Genomic DNA, 27,165 nt, shown 5'->3' on the forward strand with positions numbered 1-27,165 from the left:
TTCAATTTTCTATGTATTCAGTCATATTAACTGGGAATAATGAGCTTTGTTTTTCATTTTACTAACCTTCACACCTTTGTTTCCTACTCTTGTGCTATTGCACTGGCTAGGATCTATACTGCAACGTTGACATGAGTATGTGATGGGGCATATTGTCCGTCCCGGCTTCAGCAGGAAAGCTTTTGATTCTCCATCAGTCACTATGAGGTTTGATGTAGATTATGTTCTAAATACTCTTTGTCAGATTAAGAAAACTTTATTCTTACTTCAAGAGTTATTATCATAAGTAGATTTTAAATTTTGTTAAATACTTCTTCTCATTTATTAAAAGGATCATATGGCTCCCCTTATAATCTTAATATGGTGATTTCATTACTGGTTGTCAATATTCAGGCATTCCTGTTTTTTTTTTTCTTTAATTAAAATATACACATCTGTGTGTAGAAGAAAGAGAAGTATACAGAAATGTGCATAGTGGTTTCAGAGTTGTGCTTGCTCTTTTTTCTTATCTGTTTTCTGTTATTTCTTATTTAATTATTTATTTATTTATTTATATTAACATATAATGTATTATTGGCCCCAGGGGTACAGGTCTGTGAATCGCCAGGTTTATACTTCACAGCACTCACTCCTGTTTTCTTTTCCCTTGAGTAGATACCCAAGAATGGAACTGCTGGGTTACATGTTAAGTATATTTTTACTTTTATAAGAAATCACTAGATTGTTTTGCAATGTATAAGGATTCTTATTATTCCACAATCTTCCCAATACTTAGCAATAACCTCTTTTTTATTTTGCCATTCTGGTGACTATGAAATACTTCATACTGTTTTAATTTGTGGTTCTTTGATGACTCATAATGCTGAAAATCTTTTCAGAGGCTGATTGGCCATTCCCTTTTTCCCCCACAGCTATATTGAGGTATGATTGACAAAAATTGTATATATTTAAGGTGTAAATTTTGATATTTTGTTGTATGTGTATGTTCTATGATGACCACAATCAAGCTACGGAACATAACTATCACTTCATGTCATTATCTTTTGTGCGTGTGGTGAGGATGCTTGCGATCCACCTCCTTTGTAACTTTCTTGAATACAGTATATTATTATTATTTTTTATTTAGAATACAGTACATTATTAACTATAGTCACCATATATACGTCTCTTACTCATATATAGGTCTCTTACTCATCTTTTTTTGAACTTATTTTTTTTTAAGATTTTATTTATTTGACAGACAGAAATCACAAGTAGGCAGAGAGGCAGACAGACAGAGGGAAGCAGGTTCCCCACCAAGCAGAGAGCCTGATGCAGGGCTTGATCCCAGGTCCCTGAGATCATGACCTGAGCCGAAGGCAGAGGCTTAACCCACTGAGCCACCCAGGTGCCCCGAACTTACTCATCTTATATCTGACAGTTTGTATCCTTTAACCAACATCTCCCTATTTCTCACAAGCCCTGGTAGCCACCATTCTACTCCCTGTTACTATGAGTTTGACTTTTTTAGATTCTACACATAAATGTGATAATATAGCATTTGTCTTTCTCTGACTTATTTCATTTAGTGTAAAGTCCTCCAGGCTCATCCAGGTTTCCACATCTTTGTAAATGGCAGGATTTCCCTCTTTTTTAAGGCCGAATTTTATATGCATATATAATTAGTGTATATTGATAATGATGATTATAAACCTGATGCTAGTACATAAACATCTATCTATATGTACACCTAGACAGAAAAATGATCTTCATCCTTGCATCCATCAACAGACACGGGCTGTTTTCATATCTCAACCACTGGGAATAATGATACAATGAACATAGAAGTGCAGATATCTCTTTGAGATAGTGATTTTATTTCCTTTGGATATATAGCCAGTTGTGAGGTTATTGGATTCTGTGGTAGCTCTATTTTTAATTTTTCAGAAACCTCCAGAATACTTTCTATAGTGACCCTACTGATTTATATTCTCATCAACAATGGATTTAAGTTTCTCTTTTCTGTCCATTCTTGCCAATACTTGTTATTGTTTGAGTTTTTGATTCTAGCCATCCCCACAGATGTGAGGTGCTATCTCATTGTGGTTTTGATTTTCATTTCCATGTTGATTAATGATGTTGAACACATTTCCCTATATCTGTTTCGTTGGTCATTCTTACATCTTCTATGAAGAGTCTGTTTAAGCCTTTTGCTTAAATTTTCTTGGGTTCCTTTTCTTCTGACTGAGTTTGAGAATGATTTTTATGTATTTCAGATAAATAGCTTCTGTCAGATTTATTTGTTGTATATATTTTTTTTCTTGGGTGGTAGTTTGTCTGTCATTCTCTTGAAGTGTCACTTGACAGGCAGGAGATTTTAATTATAATTATCAAAATTTTCTTTATGACTGCTCATGCTCTGTTTCAGCTGGGATATTTTAGCCTACCCCCAAGTTGCAGAGAATTTCTCCTCTGTTTCTTCTAGAATTTCTAGAGTTTTGGGTTTTGGATTGAGGTCTATGTTCATTTCAAATTAAATTTTATGTGTGATGTAATATAGAGGTCAAAGTTCATCTTTTTTCTGTAATCACATCCACCTTGGAAAACAATCTTTACCCACTGAAGACCAACTGACTACATACATGTAGCCTCTCTCTGAACTCTGAATTGTCCCATGGATCTAGAAGTCTTTTTATATTAACTCCACACAGTCTTAATTAAGGAAGCTTTGTGATTTAAATCTTGCAATTTGGTAGTACAAATCCTCCAACATTTTTAAAAATTACTTTGACAATTCTAGATTAATTGTAATTCTATAAAAAGTTTAGAATCAGTATAACCATTTCCAGAAAAAAAAACAAAACCCTGTGGAATTTTGATTGCAATTTCTTTGAATACATGGATACATTTGAAAGAGCGGGTATCTTAATAACATTGCCTTTCAACCTGAGCACATTTGTTTATCTGTGTCCCTAAGTATTATAACTGTCTGTAATATTGTAAATGGTATATTTGAAGTATCATTTTGCAATTATTTGACATTAGTATATAAAGACACAACTTATTTTTGTAACCCAACCTATCCTGAAACATTGTAAGATTTTAGCATTATTTCTAGCATCTTAGATGACTTGATCTTCCTTCAGAGAAGACTTACTTTTGTTTTTGACAGATGGCTAGGGCATCGGTATTCCTAAATCATCTTTGTACATTAAGAATTCTTAAGATTCAAAGGTGGTCTGCAGTTTCTGAAAGGGTCATCAATTTCTGGTTTGACTTTATTCTTAGGGTATAGTATTTTGAGGTTCCAGTCTAAAGTCTGAAGATCAAGGTTAATCAGAGAAACTTCCCTTTGGTAAGCTGAATTACAATTTTTTTCTCAACTAATTATTTTCAGGATTTTAATTATACACCGGAAATAAGCAGATGTTGCTGGGATATAAACAATTAAAATGCCAGGCTTACTGTCCTGGGCTTCTTCTTCTTGACCCTGTAATTCTTCCCTGCATTTTTAGTTCTCCGTTTCTTCAAATAAATGTTTTTCACATTGTCCCAGTCCACCATTACCAGATACCCCCAACTTATTTTTTAAATCTCAGCCTAAGTAATTCTGCATAATTGCGTCTCCCATTTGTCTTATTTGAAGGGTCATTTGAAAACTTTGAAGCAACACTTACACTATATTCATTCACATTCTTAAATTCTTTAAAAAGACATCTCTAAATGTGTATCTATTCTCAGTGCTTTACTGTTTTGGTACCAAAAAAAGGAAGGACGGACCTGTAGCCTGAACTGTGTCCTTTAAAGTTATGTGTCTTCTCTTAGCTGCATTCCAATAATCTTATATGCATGTATTTTATTTTTTTCTCCCTATCTCTGCGTATTCCATTATTTTTGGTACAAGACTTTTTAAGGCCCATAAGCATGTGTGGAACACAGAGTTAGCAACCACAGAGTGAACTGGACTGGGCTTGGCTTCCAACCTCCATTTTGCCTTGGGCAGGAAACTTAATTTTCCAATCCAGGAAATTATATATTTTTTTTTTCAGTCTTTATGGGATAAATTTACACTCAATTCTAGAACTCTCCCTTTTCATCTTGCTGTCCCCAGGGACTAAGAAAAGACTGTGAAATTATGCATTATAGAGGAGTTGGAAGGACTGGGGTCTAAGTCCTTGTATGTGATGTCCCCTGTACCGCCCTCTGATGTCCACTGATCCCAGGGCTCCAGGATCATGACCTGAGCCGAAGGCAGACGCTTAGCCGACTGAGCCACCCAGGCGCCCCAACAACCATTGCAACTCTTTGCACACACTTTCTGGAAAGGCCAGCTATACACCCAGGAAGTGAGGCGCAAACCCTCTAAGGCTTTTATGATCTCCCTACTTGGCCAGAAGCTTGGCCAGAAGTGGGGCAGACGCAGCCCTATCACACTGGTATCTAGGCTCTTTCTTCCCTTTTTTTCTCCCCCGAACTCCTTTACATAGCTCAAAAGTGTTTCTACTGTTCATTCAGCATAGAGAAAAATTAGCTTTCATATCCACAAGCATTCTCCCAAACTCTTTTTATATCATATATGCTCATCTTTGAAGAAAAGAAAGCACCTTTCTCAAAAAAATCATCCCTTTAAAATTATGCTTTTAGTTACTTAAAACACAACAGACTTCTTCGGGCCGTGTTGGAATCTGCCATTTCCCCTCATATGACAAATGTCACTGATTTAATGAATGGAAGGCCTGGGGCAGTGAAGAAAAACAGGGGAAAATTCCAGACTTTATTTAAATAACAGGAAAAACATACATAGCAAGAAAATAATGATTGGCTTTTAAGAGAAATGAAATGGATCCTTCAACACAGACTACTGTAGTTCTTTATAGACTGCCTTGGATAATGTCAATGATTTCACGGTAAACTTGCTGATATGCATCTAAACCGAACAAAAAGTCTATATGATTGTAGCAAGAAATAGTTTTATGGTAAATAGGGTTTGTAATTTCAGAAAGTAGATTTTTCACATCTTGAGGATCGGCCAACAAGTCATTGCCCCCGTTCCAAGTCGCTGTCGATACGTTCATGTTCCTCACGTCGTAAAATGGAGAAGTGGACTAAATGTAGAGGGTGTTCGCAGAAAATGATACATAGAAGGTGTTCTTTACTATTCTTTAAATGATTAATTAATACAATTTTAAAGTAAGTTGAATCTAAAATAATTACTACGATGGAAGCAAGGAATATTGAAAGAATCCTTATTATGGTTTTTACTTAGAAATAGATCAGATACAAATCAAAACTAGAGCATTTGCTCTAATTCAGGGTGTTCAAACATGCCACAGAAGGAATTTCAGTTTTATTTATAAGGCACGAAAGTATTTTAATCAAAATTTTCTGCAGCTGGGTTGTCTGGGTGGCTTAGTTGCTGGGCGTCTGCCTTTGGCTCAGGTCATGATCCCGGGGTCCTGGGATGGAGCCCGGCATCGGGCTCCCAGCTCAGCGGGAAGCCTGCTTCTCTCTTTCCCACTCCCCCTGCTTATGTTCCCTCTCTCACTCTCTCTTTAATAAATAAACAAAATCTTAAAAAAAAAATTTCTGTAGTTGTATAGCTGCCAATTATTTATCAATAAATGGTAAATATTGAAGGGGGGAGCAAGTCTGATTTTATTGATTTTAATCTTTCCATTTTACTTCGGAGTTTTACACAAGCAAACCACACCAGGCATGAAGTCTAGCTAAGGCAGAAGAGGATAATGGGAAAGAATAATTTTGAAGATGGCAGACTTGGGTTCTAATACCTCAAGATTTCTGTCATCTTCTTCATACAATAGTACCATCTTCTCATTAACTTTTGTCTTTTCCTCATAATTATGGGTTTGTCTTATCTTCCCAAATACAATCAAGAGCTTTTAAGGTCAAGAACCATATCATGCCTTTTATTTCTTATTTAACCAACCACGGAGCTACGCGTATTATACACACAATATTTTTTCTCCTGAGGGAGGATGAATTACTCTACAGCCTGTCAAACTTCTCCAGGCTTAACTGAGGTATTTGTGGTTAAAATACATAGAAAATCTGGAAAAGCCCCCGTTGGATGTGAGACTATGGAGCCAAATCATGGCAGCCTTTGCCTGCTGGTCCTTCTCACTGTTATTATCCTCTCGGGCTTTACATGAGCCCTTCTCTGTAGCCACCTCCTCTGAACTGACCCAGGAGATAGTTTTTAGCTTATGCATAATTATGTACCTGATTAAAATGAACCAAGTTCAGAACAGGACTGCCCCAATCAAAAGCTCTCAAGTGACTAGAATGGAAAACCTGAAAGAAAAAAAAAAATTAAAGCAAGATTATACTCATCTGTTTCCTACAGTGCAGCTGGTAAAGTGAGGTGTGCATTGCATATACTGTCCCTCTGTATGGGGCCTGTTGGAATATATATGTGCAGGGACATGTCTTTGCTTCTCTCTTCCTTTGAAAAGGGCAAGAAATGGAGGGGGGGAGGTGGTGAGGGGCAAGGGTGTCTACGGAACGTGATTCTATAAGTTACATATAAATGTATGTTCCCCCAAGTCCTTTTATCTTGTTAACAGGAGCCTGTGTGCTCATCAGCCCTCCCCGGAAAGCCTCAGCTCCATCTACAGAGGACAAAAGTGAGTGTCTATGGGCACCTACGTGGCTGAGTCTGTTGAGCGTCCAACTCTTGGCTTCAGCTCAGGTCATGATCTCAGGGTTGTGGGATTGAGCCCCACGTTGGGCTCCGCACTCAGTAGGGAGTCTGCTTGAAGATTCTCCCTCTCCCTCTTCCTCTGCCCCTCCCTGTGCTCACACTCTCTCTCTAAAATAAATAAATATCTCTTAAAAATATATATAAATATAAATATATCTTAAAATATATATCTTTTAAAAAAAGTATCTAAGGGGGCGCCTGGGTGGCTCAGTGGGTTAAGCCGCTGCCTTCGGTTCGGGTCATGATCTCAGGGTCCTGGGATCGAGCCCCGCATCGGGCTCTCTGCTCAGCAGGGAGCCTGCTTCTTCCTCTCTCTCTGCCTGCCTCTCTGCCTGCTTGTGATCTCTCTCTGTCAAATAAATAAATAAAATCTTTAAAAACAAAAAAAAAGTATCTAGGACTAGGTGCACTAGAACTGAAATGACACACCCCTAAACATCCTTGCTTCAAACAACATCTCTCTAGAGCATGTTCCAGAAGCCACCCCTTGCTTCACCTTTCATAACTGTAGCCTCACCACCACCACCTGCTGTGAGCCTCTTAGGTCTAATCTGATCATATCCTTTTCTCCCCCTGATAATGTTTTCATTGCAGGAAGTTTCAGACTCTCAGCTTACAGATCTTCTCTCGGACTCTAACCCTGACAGGTCTCCATGCACCCACCATGTTAGCTTCTCCTAACTCCTCCCGACTTCTCAAACTCTCTCTACCACCTGGAATTCCATCGTTAGCGTATATCTTAAAACCCATCTCTGATGGGTTCCTTTACCTTCCTTCTCTCTGGACAACCTGATTTCCCCCAACAACACTTCGTACCCTGCAGTGCTTTCCTTCCACAAAACCGGCTGAGGTTATTCATGATCTTAGCATTTGTAAAACTTGTCGATTCTGAGGAATTTCCTCACATTACCCATGATGCCATTGGACCCAGCTGTTCATTTCTATCCTAGAGCTTTTCTCCACTTAGCTTCTGGAATACCGTCATTTCTTTTTTTTTTTTTTTTAATAATTTTTTAAAATTTTTTATAAACATATAACGTATTATTCGCCCCAGGGGTACAGGTCTGTGAATCGCCAGGTTTACACACTTCACAGCACTCACCATAGCACAGACCCTCCCCAATGTCTGTAACCCCACCACCTTCTCCCGACCCCCCTCCCCAAGGCACACTCAGTTTGTTTTGTGACCTTAAGAGTCTCTTATGGTTTGTCTAATACCGTCATTTCTTGATCTTCATTTTTCACTCCCAGCTCCTTTTTGGTTTCTTTGCTGTATCCATCCAGCCGCCACTGCCTGACATTTGAATCCTTCCATGTCTCAGCCTTCTACCCGTGCTCCTCTTCTCCCCATCTGTATTCGCTCTGTGTGTGTTCTCATCCAGTTTCTTGGTTTTCAGTGGTGTCCATACTAAGAATGTTTATCCTCTTCTGTAAGTCTCATCTAAATACTAGACTCCTATACACAACTGCTTATTCAAGTTACACACTGGGATGCCTCACACTTAACATCTCCAAATGTGAACATCTTCTCTGTCCCTCAAACCTGCACTGCCACCAAATGTCCCTATCTCCTTTAATGGCAATTGCATATTTTCCTTGCTTAGGCCAGAAAATCTGGAATCATCCAAGACTCTTCCCTCTCTCCTTTCACAGAATCCATATTAAATGTCTTTGGCTGCATGTTTACAATACACACGTACATTCAGAACCCAACCCTCTTCGGCACCCTTCCTGGAAACACATCTGTGCAGGCCATCATCAATCTGGATTATGGTGGTCTCCGAAATTTCTCATTGTTTCCACTTCGATCTACCCAACATGGCACCCAAAGCATTCTTTTTTTCCCCCAAGTAAACTCTACCCCTAATGTGGTGCTTGAACTCACAACCCCGAGATCAAGAATCACATGCTCTGTTGACTGAGCCAGTGAGGCGTCCCCTAAGCATTCCTTTAAAAATGTAAGTCATATCATTTCCGCTCCCTGCTCAAAAACCTGCAGTGGCTGCTCACTTAGCCAGAAAGCCAAAGTCCTTCCAATGAAGTACTTGTTCCTTTCTGGCTCTAGTACATTTCTGCCCCCTTTCCCTTACTTCTTTCTCCCTTAATTGCTGACATCAGCCACACTGACCTTTTAGCCATGCCTCTCAGAAATGCTCCTAACTAAATAAAGGGCTTTGCGTTGGTTATTCTGTCTGGAATGTTCTTCCTCCAGGTTGTTCACACCGCTAACTTTCTCGGCTTCTCTAAATCTCTTCTCGAATGTCACCATCTCATTGAGGCTGGCCTAACCTCTCTGTTCAAAAACACAACTCACTACCCACTGTGTCTAATCTCTTTATCTTGCTTTTTCCCCTTTATTTTTCCATAGTTTCTATTCCCTTCTAAAGTTTTAATAATCTACTTATTTGCTATGCTTAATGTTTACTGTCTGTATATCTAACTGCTAGAATGTCAGCTTAAGGAGGACAGGAATATTTACTTTGTTCACTGATGTGTACCCTGAGCATAGAACAGTACAGGGCACATAGTTGGTACTCAATAAATATTGTTTCAATAGATGAATAGATGCAAAGGTTGCTTAAACTTTCCTGGCCTAGTTATCACCAGGAATGAACTAAATCTAAATATAAGTTAAAGATTTTTAATAATTTACCTCAAAACAATCACTTAGTAGATTTAAACATGTTAAGTGAGAAAGTCCTTCCCAATATCTCAATGATACTTGAGTTCATTAGTGTTCATTAAATTTAAACAACACTCTTGATCATCACCCTGTTGAACTCTCATAATATTTTTGTTAGTTAAGTCAGAGCATTATTATTAACTCCATTTTTAAAATTAAGGAAACTGGCGCTAGTTTATTGGGAAGCCTGGGTGGTTCAGTTGGTTGGACGACTGCCTTCGGCTCGGGTCGTGATCCCGGGGTCCCGGGATCGAGTCCCACATCGGGCTCCCGGCTCCATGGGGAGTATGCTTCTCCCTCTGACCTTCTCCTCGCTCATGCTCTCTCTCACTGTCTCTCTCTCAAATAAATAAATAAAAAATCCTTAAAAAAAAAATTAAGGAAACTGACTTCATAAGGAGTAAGTGAGCTTGCTGAGTGTCTCACTACCAGTAAGTTTCAGAGAAAAGATTCAGTGCCTGATATTTTGATCTCAAGTATACTGTTCCTTCTAAGATTTTATCCTGGCTCTCAACCTTAAGATGATATTCATACTGGATTTTTTTCTTCATTAATATTCACGTAACATATATTCTTGAGTATCTGTTGTTTGCCCAGAACTCTTGGCCTTGCAAATATAGAAGTGAATAAAACTTGCTCATAGGCCTTATGGAGTTCACAAGTGAATGGAGGAGAGAATGAAGTCTAGTGAGAGACTAGGCATTGGGATACCTGTGTTTTAGTCTTAGGTGTTTAAAATTTTATTATTATTGTTATTATTATTATTAGTCTTAGGTGTTTTTAAAGGAATAGCTCTGAATCTTTGGGCAAGTCAAATGATAAACATGGCCCAATGGTTCCTAGTCTACTATTCCAAATTAACATTTTCTCATTTGTAAAACAGAAAATAGGTATATTGCTCTGATTATTGCTTAGGGTTAGAAGACCTAATAGATCATGATTTTAACATATTAGAAACCATGAAGAATTACATAAATATGTAATAGTTACATTTTATCCTTCTAAATTTATCATCCTATGACAATGGCATGATTCTCAGAATGATGGGGTAAACCACGAGTAGTATAAATAAAATTGTACTAAAAAGCACTTGAAAAGTTATACCTGACTCCAGTGTAGCATATTTTGAACAGATGTCCCTGCTGGGTTATGTGACAAATACACATCCACACGACTCTGAGGGGTTAAAAAATTATTTTTATACTTAGTCCATCCAGAGATAGCGTAACTTTTGATATTTACTACACTAAATAATTTCAATAAAATTTAAAGTAATTTTAAACAAATAATATAAATAAAATATAAAATTATATTTTAATTAAGTACATAAATGTCCTTACTAAATGTGTAATTTTACATTAACATAGAAGCTATTATTGGATTTTTGAGTTATATAGTCTGTCATCCCATACTGAAAACAATCTAAACTCTTAGGACTCACATACAGACCCCTTTTGAGAGCACAAAGGACTGAAAAGATAGAAATTACCAGGAGAAATGGAAAAGGAAAACAAAAAAACTCTCAAAAAAGCAAAGTACTAAAGCCAGTTTTTCCTTCAAGTTATTTGCCAATCCCAGGGAATCTAAAGTTTTATTGTGAGAACTAAGCTAGTTGAGGAAAACAAACAAACAAACAAAAAAATTACCCCAGGGCCTGCCAAGGGTGATTAGGAGATTTAAAAAGAAACCCTTTCCATGATGAACTGGGCTCCTGAAATGCTACACAACTCCCAGTGAAATAATCAGAAATGCAGCAGCTTTCATGTCAACCTGTCATCAAGGTTTGAATTAACTACAATGTCCCTGGAAACCTTAGTCAGTGAGCAAGAATTACAATGTCAATGTTGTCCTATCAAAATGTCAGCAAGTTCTCATAAGGATATCAACAAATTGCTTCTCAGATGGAGAAGCGGAAGACCCAGGACAGCCAATACAGTATTATAAGGGAGGAACAAAGTTGGAGGATGGACATACACAACTTCAAGATGTACTCTCAACCTACAGTAATCAAGAAGTGGGGTACTGGTGGAAGAATAGACAAACAGATCCATAGAATGGAAAGAGGGCCCTAAAATAGTCAACAGATCTTTGAAAAAGAGAAAAGGCAATACAATCAAGAAACAATGGTGTCTTCAACAAATGGTTCTGGAACAACTAGACAACGACATGGAAAAGAAAAAGAAAAAAAAAGAATTGAGGCACAGACCTCACACCCTTCGCGAGAGTTAACTCAAAATAGAACACAGATCTAAATGTCAAACTCAAAACTATGAAAGTCCTAGAAGATGACCTAGTAGAGAAAATCTAGTTGACTTTGGGTCTAGTGATGGCTTTGTAGATAAAACACCAAAGGCACAACCTATGAAAGAAATAACTGACAAGCTGAGCTTCTTCCAAGTCAAAAACAGCCACTTTGCAAAAGACAAAGAGAATTAGAAGACAGGCCATGAACTGGAAGAAAATATTTGCAAAAGACATATCTATGAAAGACTGTTACCCAAAATGTACAAAGAACTCTTCAAACTCAACAATGAGAAAATAACCTGATTTAAAAATGGGCCAAAGACCTTAACAGACAGCTCACTGAATAAACAGATAGCAAATGACCATGAAAAGATGCTCTGCATCATACACCATCAGGGAAATGCAATTTAAGAAAACAATGAGATACCATTACACACCTATGAAAATGACAAAGGTCTGAAACATTGACAGCACCAAGTGCTTGTGAGGAAAAAGTCACTGGAACTCTCATTCACGGCTGGTGGGAATGCACAATAGTACAACCCCTTTGGAAAAACAGTTTAGTGGTCTCTTATAAAACAAAAGATATCCTTGTCACACGATCCAGCAATCGCACTCCTTGGTATTTATCGAAAGGGGGTAAAGACTCGTGTTCACGCAAAATCTGCACATTGATCTTGATAGCACAGCACCTGCTCTCTGTTCTCTACAGAGGGCAAGACAAATCGGAATGCAAAATAATCCCAGCATGCTCATGCTGATTAGTTTCAGAATGTTGGTGTAGTCCTCAAACCAGGAAGGCTAAAAATCTATCAGTACATGTGGATAAATCATACAATGACATGCAAGACATAAAGTAAGTACTATTAAGAGCTGCTTTCTAAAAATGGACAAAGTACATTTCAAATTCAATTTGTTCTCACCATATTTAAGTTCTCCTGGTCATATCCATATATCATAAACAAGATATCACGGCAAATCTTACCAATAATCTTCAGTGGACACAGCTTTGAGCCAACAAATCTTTTGAATGAGGTATTAGGTAGGAAGTCTTTGTTGCCAAAAAAAGCCTGTAAAACAAGTTTACTTTATTCATATTTGGAAAACCAAAATAATTAATCAAGGAATGGTGCAATGAGCTCATTATATTTATAATGAAATGCACTGTCTCACATTAGTTCAAAATATTTAAATGAGAGAGGTGCCTGGGTGGCTCAGTCGGTTAAGTGGGTGACTCTTGATTTTGGCTCAGGGTCATGAGATAGAGTCCCATGTTGGGTCCATGCTCAGAGCAGTCTGCTTGTCCCTCTCTCTGCCCTACCCTGCCTCCCTTGCCCTTGTGTTCTCTCTCTCTCTTTCAAATAAATAATTAAATAAAACCTTTAAAAGAAATACATTTATTTATTTTTTAAAGATTTTATTTATTCATTTGACAGACAGAGATCACAAGTAGGCAGAGAAGCAGGCAGAGAGAGGAGGAAGCAGGTTCCCCACTGAGCAGAGCACCCAATGTGAGGCTCGATCCCAGGACCCTGCGATCATGACCTGAGCCGAAGGCAGAGGCTTTAACCCACTGAGCCACCCAGGCGCCCTAAAAGAAATACATTCAAATTAAGGGCAAAACTTGGAAGCAGGAGATAGAGATAAGCTGACTACTGGATTTTCCTTCAAAATGAGATGTCCGAAGCTATTATAAATAAAATCTTATTCCTTTGTAAAAACAAAAGAACGAATCCAGTGTCGCTGAAACCAAAAAATTAAATTCATGCAAACATAGTCAAGACCTTTTATTTTGAAAGGACAGAATCATTGTCATTTTGTATTATCAGCTATGTAAAGGAAAGGAATAACATACCTTTAACACTGACCTCCATTTGTATGCCAATTTAATTAAAGGGCTCTTTGAGTATTTGATAGAAAAAACTGGAGCTAAGGCAAAAAATATTTTGATTCTCTCAGCTATTTGTGGTATTGTGGAAAATGTTATGAAAGCTGAAAGAAAATGAGACAGAAATTAACTATTCTTACACCATTACTAGCATGTAAGAAACGATACCATGGCAAGTGAGAGTAAATTCAATATGTCACAACCGCTTAATTGACTCATTCATTTCTCAATTCCCTTATCAAACATTTCTCGATCACCCAGTATGAGACATACATATCGATCAAGCATCTACTGATGATTAATATTAAAAACAATGTCTAGACCATAAACAATGATAAATCAACAATAAAAGAGTCTCGTAACACCATAGTTGAGAAATCAGAAACAATATTGAACATTTCTATAACTGGCAATGCTGAAAATAGGTTAGTGAGCTTTTTGGATATTTGAATCTTACACTTTAGGTGACAGATCCAATCAATACATGTCAAATTGTTTTTATATTTACTTTTAATATATTTTAAAACATCCTTGCCTTATTGTGCGGAGGATACTAGTTTATATTTTATTGTTAGTTTAGAGTCATTAATATGACAAATAGTTTTCCCTTTTATGACATCTTATCAAGCTACATTCTTGCACATCTTTTTTATTTTTATAGCTTTTCTGTTTTCTGAGTTCTAAGAAGGCACACAACCAGAGAATCATATAACATATTAGAAGTCAGTAAATTCTAGCACATAGCCACTTCTTTCTTATTTAATAATTTTCCAAGATTCCTGGTTCCAGAAAACTGTAACAGCTGGAAAATCCAGACTGCAAGTCACACACATGATTAATAAATGTCAGAGAAAAGATCTGTGGAAAATCAGATTAGACTGTTCTTCAACACACTCTTTTAAAGCAGGATGTGGCTTATTCCTATAAGAAAATGATCATTTTTCAGCCTAGAAAAGACTCCGTGAATACTGGTTGCTATTATCAAGTGGGCTTTGTAACTTCCCCAGTAGAAAGAGTGGGAGTAAGAAGGTTTACCACATCATGTAAAAGAATTATGTTGGGTTTTAGAGAATTCTTTTATTTTCTGAAAGTGAAACTATTATGTACTAGATGGAAGCATTGTTGCTGTGAGTTGAAAGAAGTTCTTTTTTAGTCTCTTTAAACACATGAAGACTTAGGTCCATCTTCGTGCATGTCTAAAGTTTAATCTGTCCTAAATGCGTAAGCATTAATGGCCTTCTCATGTCTCTCCCTCATGAGGTCCTTTGCCACACTTAAATGACAATTATAAGTATGAAATTTCTATTTGTGGAACAAGGGGTAGTTATGATCTCACTTTGATCCCAAAATGGATATCCAACTTCTGAACACTTGGGAACAAAGACAACCTGTTATTACAATGGATTCTTTGTGACTGGAGAAGACAAGGTAGAAGAAGGAAGGGGGTTAGCGTCCAGGGCCGGGCTGTGGGTCCTCTTCCCGGAGCTCTGTTTTGTGTCACTTGTAGCTCTGGGAGCTTGTCCACATCTGTAGGAGGTGTGTCTGCAAACCCTACAAAAGATATTGCATACTCCTTCTGGCCATACCAACAGTGGTGCCCTGGGAATGGCCTATATAAAATATCTCCTCTTGTCCCGTGTGCTTCACGATGAAGTCGATGGAGGCTGGGAGGTCATATTTTGCCATCTCATCAAAACTACAAAAGAAAAAGGGAAGTTGAAATCCTCTTGCTTCTAGAATGTGATGCTAACCCTTGAAGATAATGAACAGGTAAGTGAAGGCAAACAATTTTCAAATCTCTTTAGGTATTATCAAGAAGTTATGGGGCGGGGCGCCTGGGTGGCACAGTGGGTTAAAGCCTCTGCCTTCAGCTCAGGTCATGGTCCTAGAGTCCTGGGATTGAGTCCCGCATCGGGCTCTCTGCTCAGCAGGGAGCCTGCTTCCACCTCTCTCTCTCTGCCTGCCTCTCTACCTACTTGTGATCTTTGTCAAATAAATAAATGAAATCTTAAAAAAAAAGATGTTAAAAAAAAAAAAGAATTTATGGGGCCCTTAGGTGGCTCAATTGGTTGAGTATCTGACTCTTGATTTCAGCTCAGGTCGTGGTCTCAGGGTGGTGAGGTCGAGCCCTGTGTCTGGCTCTTCACTCAGTGTGGAGTCTGTTTGAGCTTCTCTCTCCTTCTCCTCTGCTCCTCCCCCAACTCGTGCATGTGCATGCACTTTCTCTCCAGCTCTCTCTCAAATAAATAAATCTTTTTTAAAAAAGAGGTTATATGGTGTAATATATCTACTTAATAAAGACTTCCGTGAGAACACAAAGTCAGGGAATAAAGTAGCCCCAAGACAGTCTTATAAAGAGGCTGTTTATTTTACATACAGGGAGATAAAGTAAATATATAGGTCAAGGAGCAAAACAATAGGAAGGGTGGGGTTAGCCAATAAAGGTTACTACTGACAAACAAGAAACACACTTAAGGTCAAGCAAGCATTCTTTCATTTTCAAGCAAAAATTGACATAAATTGTGATGGTCTGTTACAAGGCCTGATTGAGAAAAGACACTTCTGTTCTACTTTATTTCATTCAAACACAAGACAAAATATTTGACACACTTATAAAATAAAATGAAACATTACTTGATGTTATTTGTACCTGAAGGCCCAGAATTCTTTGGAATTTGTCTTAAGGTACTTGTGTTTCCTGGACCAGGTGGTCCCCCTGCTGTTCCCCATCCACACGTCGTAACCAGCATCTGCCAGAATGAAGCCCAGGCTGTTGTTGGGCAAATTGGAGATCCAGCTGCTGGCAGATGTAAACAAACCATGTTGCAAGTAGATAACAAGCCTCTGAGCTAGAAAAAAAATGCAGAGAATTTCTTCTTAAATGTTGTAGTATCTGTATAAATATCTCATCTGAAATTCAATCTTTTAACACATGACAGTTTGAAGTTTTAAAAATATATTTTTAAATTTTATATTGTATAAATACGGTAAATTTTTCATGTTTAATCCCGTTGTATGTCAGAGTTGTTTAGCAAAGTTTACAAAGTTGCAAACTTAGCAAAGTTTACAAAGAATTTTTTTTCAAATGACCAAGTATACCATTAGGTCATGTCTCACTTAAATATATAAACTTTTTTTTTTTTTAATAAAGGCTGCGACCTTTTGGAATTTTTTTTTTTAAAGATTTTATTTATTTATTTTCCAGAGAGAGAGGGAGAGAGAGCGCGAGTGAGCACAGGCAGGCTGAGTGGCTGCAGAGGCAGAGGGAGAAGCAGGCTCCCCGCCGAGCAAGGAGCCCGATGTGGGACTCGATCCCAGGATGCTGGGATCATGACCTGAGCCAAAGGTAGCTGCTCAACCAACTGAGCCACCCAGGCATCCCTAAATATATAAACTTTTAAGATTAGAACATTCACATAGCTAATAGTCATGTGAGCACTCATATACATTTTATTTTATTTTATTTTATTTTTATTTTAGAGAAAGAGAGGGAGCGAGCAGGGGGAGGGGCAGAGGGGGAGGGAGAAAGAGAATCTCAAGTAGACTCCACATTGAGCACGGAGCCCAACGCAGACCTTGAGCTCACCACCCTGAGATCATGACCTGAGCCAAAAACAAGAGTCGGACATTTAACTGAGCCACTCATGCTTCCATCATATACATTTAAAATAACATATTATAGTAGATGTCAGCCAGACACTGGTCTTAGCCACCCCAGTGCTGTGCAGTGGGCTCATGAAAGAAGTAGCCATGATGAGAGAGATGTAGGTTAACTTGGACCCCCCAGCATGGGTGCCTCACCAAGACTACTGCTAGGAAAGTATGTCTGACCTGCCTGCAACAGAGATCTCACAGGGTACCATCCCCTCAAGGAGACCAAACCAGCCACTTGGAGACTAGTTGGGGGCATCAGACCTTTTCTCTTCTGGAAAGGTCAACAACCCATTATGACTGGCATTGATATATATTTTGGCTGTGATTTGCCTTTCTTTCCACATAGGACCACAGCAGCCAGCACTATTATTCAAGAGTTCATGGAGTGTCTGATCTACAAATATGGAACCCCTCTTGACATACCTCAAATAAAGGGAATCACTGCAGGTCAAAGAGAGTACATTCCTCAGTATTATGGCCTTGGAAGGCCACTGGTCTGAGGGCGTAACCAGCATCAAGAGGCTGCCAGCCCAACTAAGCAATGAAATCACCACCCAGTAGAGATGCCAGCTGGGAGATGACATCCTATAACTGGGGGTCCTGTCCTTAAGGACTCATTCGATACCTTAAACAAATGACTGAATATATTGCTGCTTCCTCTAATCGGGAGAACACGGAGTCTGAGCAAAAAGGGGTAAGATTAAGAATGGTCTTACTCACTATCATCCAGTAACTCACTTGGGGGTTTGTACTTTCTGTCCTCACAATTTAAGGCTCTTATAGATCCAGGGCTCTGGTCCCCAGACATAAGACACGTCCACTAGTTCACACAGTAAAATCCTAATAATAAAGCCATGACTGCTGGAAGGCTATGACTTTGGGTTCCTTATGACAGAAGACTAGAGGGCAGGAGGGGCAAAGAAAGGAATTACTATGTTGGCAGGAGTCATTGGCCTTCATCATGACGAGGTAGGGCTCCTGATACAGAATGAGGATGGAAAAACATACTTGGTGTTCACGAGATTCAGTGGGACATCTTTTGTTACTCCGTTGCCTTGTTTTCCCTATAAAATGTACAAGTACTGCAACTGTGACCTGTTACAGGCACAGTAACCCTTCAGGATAAGGGCCTGGCTTGCCACATCAGGGGACACAGCTGAGAGGGAGGGGAATCTACAGTGGGTAGTACAGGTGAGAATTCACCAGTGACAGCCATGGTGTTAGGATCAGTGGCACTGGCAGACGTCATACTTTTTTCCACTCACCTTCCTCTTATAAGTTTCCCCAGAAATTCTGACCTACCCATACCCTGGAAAACCTGTACCTGGATGAAATAAGCGTAATGTGAAAAACAAAAGGATCTGTGTAATGTAAGAGGTGCACTCTCTGTTATTTTGGTGCTCACCTAGACTTCCTTTCCAAAGTAGGTGGAGCTCCCAGATGTTGTGGGGTGTTGCTTTCTAAGTGCTCATTATTGCCCCTCTATCTCCCAGGGCAAATGGCAGTTGCCTTACCTAGGAGATTACACCACTAAAAGTAGTCTTAAGCAATAACTAGCTGCTGTGGCAATGCAAAAGGCTAACTCCTTAACTTGAAGGAAGGACAGCTTCCACGATGCAGTTCCTGGATCCATAAGCTCCCCTGAGATCAGACTCTAGCTGGACTTAGCTGAGCCACACCCTTCCCCAGCTCCTTTCCTTGCCCTCCCCATTTCCACATGACCTTCTCCTGATGGTAGACCAGCAATAAATCATATGCTCCTGACTCCCTGTCTCTGGCACTGCTTCTAGACAACTCAAAAGCACTTACTGTATTTTTAAATTACCTTTCAATATTTTATTACAGTATTCACAAAATTAGGTCAGACCCTGAAAAATGATTACTATAATTATGGTAAATCTAAGTTAACATTTTCTGTCTGGTAATTCTGACCTTTATAAGGATCCAAAATTACATTGATTGAGGTTGTTTCAAATTAGTATCTTTCCTGAAATATACTTTAATGCTTAAAACTTGAGAGGGTATTTTATAATATGAGAAACATCTTTTTCAAGGAGAAATATCTAAAGAGAAAACTAAAAAAAAAAAGTTGGCTTTTGTTTGAGCAATTAGATGAATAAGCAAAAGTAATCTATTGCATATTCTTCTAGTAAGTGACAGATATAGGATTATAACCCTAGCGACAAATTCAAGTGCTTTATCTTTTTCACCGCACTTGTGGATAGTGATGTACCTATTGTTGGGATAAAGAACCAGAACCAAACTCATCTCTTTGCTATTACTAGAGGAGACAGGAAGGACATTTTTACCAGCCATTTTCCAAACCTATGTTACCATGCTACCATTTCTAACCCTTCATGAAACAAAAAGATTGGAAAGAATCAACAGAAATGAGTAAAGGGACCCACAAAGAACATTTGGAACAGCTTAGTTTCCATCACACTCTAAAACCATCCTGTGAACAAGAAGCCAGGGGAGAATCAGGCTCTCTTCTGCGGGTATGTAGAGACACGGGTGAGAAGTTAACTGTGGGCTTCATCTTTAAGTCCTTTCCTTGTCTGACACTCACTGAGGGCCCAGATAGTCACCAAGTTGTTCTGAATTGAATATTACCTGAACTGTCACTGTTTGTCTTCCCATAAGGAATTCTATAAAGGCCAAGGATGTAACCATCTTCAGTTACAATATCATACACTTCATCTGGATAGCCCCAATAAGAAATAATTTGGCTCTAGATAAAGAAAAAGGAAGGCTTTTAGGATACAATTTCTGGTCAGTTAATGGAACCTGATAATAACCTAAGCTGTTAATGTAATAATGGACCTTGTATAGTCAGTCTCTCAACCTCAGGACTATTTTTTTTTCACTAGTTCACTGATTCATTCAGTAATAGATAAGAACATCTATAAACATCAATCTTATACATTACTTTTTGCCTAACTACTAATCACTCAAACTTTTACCTGCTCAGCCATATACAATTTTAAAATATATGTTTATCCACAAATGTTTGCATGTCTATGATTATAGCTAAGCTTATACCTGGAATTTGCATGTATGTGCATGTATACAAAAAAGAATTTATAAGTCTTCCATAAAGGTATTTAAATGCCGGTATATATATTTTCACCCAGGGACAAAATAAGGGTGAAGGGGAAACTGTGAGCTACAGAACGGTAAGTGGGGACTATTCATTGACCCATATCAAAATATATAAATACAGGGATATTTATTTGACTGCAGCTCTATTAAAATAAAAGCCCGCCCTCCCCAATTAAAGAGTAGCATCCCCTGTGTTATTTCAGCAGCTTAGCATTTATTTCCTAGCAACTTACAATGTTCATGTTCACTTCAGGGTTCTGAGCTCTTCGATATAGAAAGGCACCTTGCATAGTCCCAAGGATTAAAATAAGAGACGTCACTCTGAAAAGGTAGGACATTTGGGATCTGCATATAAAAGGAGATGTTAATACTACTAAAACTGCAGCAAGTGATACCATTTGACTATTTAAATAATTCTGTGAGTTAGGGAATATTACTGTTTTCAGGTCAGAAAACCAAAGCCCGTAAAAATTAACTTGTCTAAGGACACACAATGTATAGTTGGCGGTCAAGAATTCGATTCATTCTGGCTTCATTCCCACATCAGTGCTTTTCCAGCTGTCCTCTTTCGCAGCACAAAACCCTCTTTGAGGTCTCCATTATAGGATTGTTTAGCCCAATTCCAAAAACTTTATCATATACTGCAAGTTAATTGATACCTGAATTAATGATGTAATGATATTCTTACCAGACTAACAATTGTTTATTTCCTTTAAAGATTTTATTGATTTATTTGAGAGAGAGAGTGTGTGTGAAACAGAGTGAGAGAGAGAGCACAAGAAGGGGGAGGCTCAGAGGGAGAGGCAGACGCCCCACTGAGTGGGGAGCCAGATGCAGGACTCTGGGATCATGACCAGAACCAAAGGCAGACACTTAACTGATGGAGCCACCTAGGCTTCCCTGGACTAACACTCGTTTGAAGTATGTTTAACAGCTGTTGAGTTTGGTGGAGGGAAGGGGGATGGAGAGAATCTTAAAACAGTAAGAAGAAGAACTTGTTATCTATAATGGAACCCCCATAATACTATCAGCAAATTTTTTTAGCAGAGACTTTGCAAAATATATATTGCAAAATATATATATATGCAAAAATATATATTTATGTATATATATGTATATATATATTTAGGATTTTATTTTATTTATTTGACAGACAGAGATCAGAAGTAGGCAGAGAGGCAGGCGGGGGGGGGGGGAGAAGGCTCCCCACTGAGCAGAGAGCATGATGTGGGGCTCGATCCCAGGACCCTGGGATCATGACCTAAGCCGAAGGCAGAGGCTTTAACCCACTGAGCCACCCAGGCCCCCCTATTCAATATATATGGAATATATATTCAAAGTGCAGAAGGAAGGGAAGAAAGGAGGGCAGGAAAAAAAAAGAACCTGCCAACCATGAACATTCAACAACCCAACAAAGCTGCCTTTCAAATTGGAAGGGAAGATAGTTTTTCAGACAAGTAAAAGCTGAAGGACTTTATCACCGGTACTAGTTGGGCCTTACAGGCCATTAAAGGGACTTCCTCAAGCTGAAATGAAAAGGATGATAATAAGTAACTATAAAACTATTCAGGTAAATATATAGTTGAATTCAGAAAACTCTAGTGTTTCATGGTGGTGGTAAATCTTGAGATTTCTTACAAAGCTGGTAAAGAGCAACTGTGAAAGGGAAGGTAGGAAAGGCGAATCTGCTTGACCACAAAGGCTCTTCTAGACGTATTAGTGAAAAGTACTTTTAGCAGTTCAGAAGGTGGAAACTGGCTTCCTTAAAATTCTACCATTTAGAAAATCTTCATTTACTTATATGTATCCTGTTTAAGGACTGCTGTCCCAGGACCACTGTCCTATCCAGTACTTCAGTTCCTTTGGCAATATCCCCCATTGTGCCCATCCACGTTCCAAAGGTGTCCCCGCTGGAGAGCTACTTCATGAGGAAATGTGTTCCATTTTTAGATGCACCTACTTAAAATTATTCCTTAAATTTCTTCCTTGAGAATATCTATATTCTCAATAAATAGCATAGATATTTAATATATAATACAGATAATAAATATCTATATTATTCCTTAAATATCTTTAAGCCAGAATCTAGTTTCTTATAATTTTCTTCAACTGATTTTAGTATACTGATGTATCCAATTATTTTTCTTTCTTAAGATCTTTTACATGTTTGAAGATGGTTTTCATGTTTTCCTGACGTTTTCTTCAGGCTAGCAATCTAGCAATCTTTATCCCTCTTACCTATTCAAGCAAGATAATTTCAAGTCCGCTTACCATCCTGGACATTTTTTCTTGGAATGGCCCCATTTCCCAATGATCCTTTTGAAATCTGGGGTCCAGCACTGAACCTGGTATTCTAAATGTGTTCTGAGCAGTGTAAATAGTGTGGGACTATCACCTTCCTTGTTCTGCACACTCTAATCCATTTATCATAGCTTAGGTTTATATTTAGTTTTTTGTCTTAACAGCTCTATTATACCGTTAACTCAGAATGAACTTAAGGCCAAGTATAATTTTTTTTTTTCTTAAGTAGGCTGCACATGGGGCTTGAACTCACAGCCCTGAGTTCAAGACCTGAGCTAAGATCAAGAAAACATTTAACCAACTGAGGCACCCAGGCACCTAAGCCCAGTAAAATTCTAAGCTCTCTTTCCTTGATTCTGTAAAATTGTTTTCTAGATAAAGGTAAGACTTCAAATAACCTCCTTCATTTTTTTTTTGTTGTTGTTGTTAAATTTGTTTCAGTAACTTCTATTGAAGTCTCTTAAATTCCTGATCTTAAAGTAAGCCTATGAGGCTATTCACCTTGATTTTATGCCATCAAAAACTGATTTGCCATTAATGATTATCGAAGTTATCAATAACACGGTTAGTGAGAACAGACAGAGCTGTGCCTCACACAAGCAGACATCCTTTGCTGACTGGCATGATATTTTTATATTATTACAGTCATATTATACCATAAAAAAGCACTCTCTGAGAAAGTATTTTTAATACTGAAACTGACCCACTGAATTACCATTCGGCCTATCTTGGTTTAAGCATAATTCTTGAACGGCTTGTATACCTTCTAGGCAAAGAGTTACTGAGCTCTGTGTCTGAGAATTCTGACTTTGATTCTAGTTGCCAGGGATACCGTATTGACTATGACAATGCTTCTGTCCTCTTAAATTCTATTAAGTAAACAACAAATAAGTAGGCAAGAAAGCAAGATAACTCTAAAAGTGATTAGGTAACATGAAGAAAATGAAACAGGTTGGGGGAATAGAGTCACAGGGTGGTTCTTTTAAGTCAAATAGAGAAGGCTTCCTTTAGGTGACTTCTAAGCGGGACTTAAATGAACAGAAAGAGCCAGCCTTGCAAAGATCAGGAACAGGAAAGAAGAGAAAAGGTCAAGGTGGCTAGGAAGAGTAAATACAGAAGCCTGTCCTAGCTATTTTGCAATACTACTTTCTTTAGTTGTCTAGTCATTCTCAAATGTCCCAGAAAGATGCACTAGTACCAGTAGCCAACCGTGGACTTACAACGCTAGAGTTATAGCTCTGGGCTGATAGAACCCATTCTGGAGATTGGGGATGGGGGTAAGGTGGGTGGTTATACTAGTCCTTAAAGACTAATGAGAAATCACAAGCCATGATAGCCACCTCCATTCAGTGCTCATAACCATCCCCAATTCTACGTACTTTTTAAAGAACATATTATTGATCACACCAGAAAAGGAAAAGAATGAAGAATTCATGCAAATGAACAATACCAGAAATACAAGTCAAAGAAAGTATGCTCTGTACTCAAGAACTACATAAACAAAGGCTTCACAGATATGTGGAAAATCTATTGGGGAACATAAAATAATTCCATTTAGCTATAGCACAGGACATACGAAGATTACCAAGGTTAAGATATAAAGATAGGTTGGGGAAGTATCATTGAACAGTTTTTCTGCCAAGCAGTTGAACCTGGTTCTGTATGAAACTGAGTGCTACGGCAAGTTTTCTGAGAATGGTAGTGACTGACCCAGAAGCTCAGTGGAGAACATAGATTAGGAAAGGGGAGAAAGTCATTATAATAATAATGAAGTAATAGTCATTATAATAATAAAAAGTCATTATAATAATCCAGTTAAGAAGTAATGACTGCTTGGGGCACCTCGGCTTGGTGGCTTAGTCTGTTAAGTGTCCCACTCTTGATTTCAGCTCAGGACACAGTCAGGGTGTGATTCAGCTCAGGATCGTGAAACTGAGCCTGGAGTAAAACAAAAACAAAAACAAAAACAAAAAAAGAAGAAGAAAGAAAGAAAAAGAAAAAAAGTGAAGCTTGATTTTTCTGGTGTAGAATTGCATGGGATTGAATATAAGAGAGGAGAAAAGGTCAAAAAGACCAGAGGACCAATAGTTAATAAGAGTGACAAAAGAGAAACTATTGAAGATGACCATGAGGTTTTAGGCCTAATTGTACAAGAAATGAGGAAGCAGGACCTGTTTGAGAACAGACTCAAAACAATCCAGGAGGACCTGCTCTGGTCTCATCCTTGAAATACTAGGTAAATTTGGGCAAATTCACTTTAACTTAGTGTCTATATTTACATTATGTAAAATGCTGGTGGCAGAGCGCGGTTGAACTAGATTATTTCAAATCTCCTTTCCAGGCAGTTCTGAGATCTTTAGCATGTGGTTGTGAAATCTCTTGGACTATAAACAAATTTAAAGCAGGGATTGATTAAATTCTTCTGTCTAGAATATCAGCTTTATTTTGTTTATGACAAATAAATTAATAGATGCATATGCTTTTATAAAACCTTGAAATTAATAGATAAATGTAGATACATCTGTTTCCTCTCGAATTTCTCTAATACTGCAGTCATACTAGTCTCCGTGTATGTTTGTAAAACTCTGGGATTTTACTAGTTTTGTAGCCAGTGTTTCAACATTATAGAATGAGTAATTTTCTGTACGTCCTTAAACATTTAAAGCCATATTTTCTTAGTAGCTTCATTGGTTATAGACATCAATGTTTCTTTTTTTTTTTTAAGATTTTATTTATTTATTTGAGAGAGAGAGAGAGAGAGCCTGCGAGTAGAGAGGTCCGCGGGAGAAGCAGACCCCCTGCTGAGCAGGGAGCCCGATGCAGGACTCAATTCCTAGACTCCGGGATCATGACCTGAGTCGAAGGCAGTTGCTTAACCAACTGAGCCACCCAGGTGCCCCTAGACGTCAATGTTTCTAATAACATTGAGGTTAACACATTTTTATGTAAATCTTAATGTATAGCTATATATTATTTCCCCCAGATAAATGTCTAGACCTGGTCTGTTTCATTCAAAGGACAGAGTTTTAGGATTTTTGATATATTATCAAACTCTACTCCGGTTTGCTATTTATATTTTGTCCTGTGCATTTTGTAACACACAAGTTGTAAATAACTATGTATTTAATGTTTTTCTGTCCAGCTCTATCTTTTATTCTTATGTCTTTTTACAGGCTGTAATTCTTCTATATTTCATCTATATTTTCTTTTCTTTTATCAGATATATGTACTATTGGTCCACCACCAACTTGATGTATGGTAATTTCTTCATAAGGGGGTATAAAGTAAAACTTTTAATTTTTAAATGTTTTCATTATCTGGCTACCACTGTCAACTTTCTTAGCACTTCTCATAGCTATCCAGTTTCTCTAGTTTTCCAGGTAATAATTTATCTACAATCTAGGGTAACTGAATTCTTTTTTTTTTTTTTTTTAAGATTTTATTTATTTATTTGACAGACAGAGATCACAAGTAGACAGAGAGGCAGGCAGAAAGAGAGGTGGAGGCAGGCTCCCTGCGGAGCAGAGAGCCCCATGTGGGGCTCGATGCCGGGCTCCATCCCAGGACCCTGGGATCATGACCTGAGCTGAAGGCAGAGGCTTAACCCACTGAGCCACCCAGGCGCCCCGACAGAATTCTTTATTTTTTTTTAACGGTTCATAGTTCTCATTGCTTTTTGTTGTTTCACTGAGAATTTCCAGGACAATGTTGAAGGGAAACCAACCGATCATGTGTCCTTGACTTGCTCATCTTTATATACCTCAGAGCACGTGGAATGTGTTCTAAAATATGTACCAAGGAGCCGAGTGATCTCAAGTTTTCTGGTGAACGGTCACAAATCTAACACGCAGACGTTAAGGTCCCCATTTGACAGATGTTGAAACTGAGGCTCAGGGTTACAGGGCAGCCACAGAGCCCGGGGCCAATCTGAAAAGGACAGCTCCTGCACTCACACGTGCTTCCGGAGGAGGTGAGCAGCGGCCTTCCGGGTCCCTCCGGGTCCCTCCCTCCACACTGCGGGACTGCGCGGTCACTCCCGCAGCGGCTCGGGCCTGGGGCGGCGCTGTCACGCTCCATACTGCATCCCTGCCCCCTGCGCGAGGCTCGGGAGCACCCGGGCGTGGCCCGCCCCGCCCCGCCCCTCCCCGCGGCCCGCTCGCCAGCCGTCTGCCCCCTGGAGGTCGGCGGGCGGCACTGCGCGCGGGCGGGGCGGGCCTGGAGCGCGGAACCCGAGTGCGGCCTCGCCCCGAGACCCCGGGCCATGGCGCGGGTGCTCATCGTGGGCGCCGGGCTGACGGGAAGCCTGTGCGCAGCGCTGCTCAGGAAGGAGGCACCCCGTCCAGTGCACCTCACGGTGTGGGACGAGGCTGGGGACTCAGGTGGGTCGTGGGGTGGTCGAAACCGGGGAAAGGAAGCCGGCGCCTGTTGGCGGCCCACCCCGGGAGGTCTGTGGGACGATCCGGTCACCGCGGCCGCCACCTCCCGGCGGCGATGTGCGCGGTGCACTCCCGGTCACGTGACCGGAGCCTCCAGCTCCCTGGAGAGGCCCGAGGGGGGCGGAGTAGGCGGTGACCCCGAGCCGGGCGGGGAGCG

At 39.2% G+C, this 27,165-nt stretch overlaps 2 protein-coding genes across 9 annotated transcripts in view; one reads left to right on the plus strand and one right to left on the minus strand.

Moving 5' to 3' along the window:
- Positions 1-4,813: 4,813 nt before the first annotated feature.
- On the minus strand, positions 4,814-26,850 carry LOC125084989 (lipase member J-like). The gene is made up of 10 exons (XM_047703032.1): positions 26,528-26,850; positions 20,505-20,616; positions 19,783-19,900; positions 16,166-16,364; positions 15,102-15,211; positions 13,483-13,619; positions 12,551-12,697; positions 10,488-10,559; positions 6,220-6,291; positions 4,814-5,084 (listed from the first exon to the last, which is right to left on the minus strand). The coding sequence occupies exons 1-10, from the start codon at positions 26,848-26,850 to the stop codon at positions 4,851-4,853; spliced, it is 1,524 nt and encodes a 507-aa protein (XP_047558988.1). The 3' UTR covers positions 4,814-4,850.
- RNLS (renalase, FAD dependent amine oxidase) overlaps positions 14,586-27,165 on the plus strand; it is a 268,471-nt gene continuing 255,891 nt past the window's right edge. For 7 of the 8 annotated variants that reach the window (XM_047703023.1, XM_047703030.1, XM_047703025.1 and 4 more), the window contains exon 1: positions 26,822-26,951. In XM_047703023.1, coding sequence (XP_047558979.1) covers positions 26,834-26,951 — 118 coding nt within the window. In that variant the 5' untranslated portion in view covers positions 26,822-26,833. Of the gene's footprint in view, positions 15,286-26,446; positions 26,543-26,821; positions 26,952-27,165 lie in introns of those variants that run through there. The other variant, XM_047703028.1, reaches the window with a different exon arrangement.

Source organism: Lutra lutra, chromosome 14 (genome assembly GCF_902655055.1).
Source record: "Lutra lutra chromosome 14, mLutLut1.2, whole genome shotgun sequence".
Taxonomy (NCBI): Eukaryota; Metazoa; Chordata; class Mammalia; order Carnivora; family Mustelidae; genus Lutra; species Lutra lutra.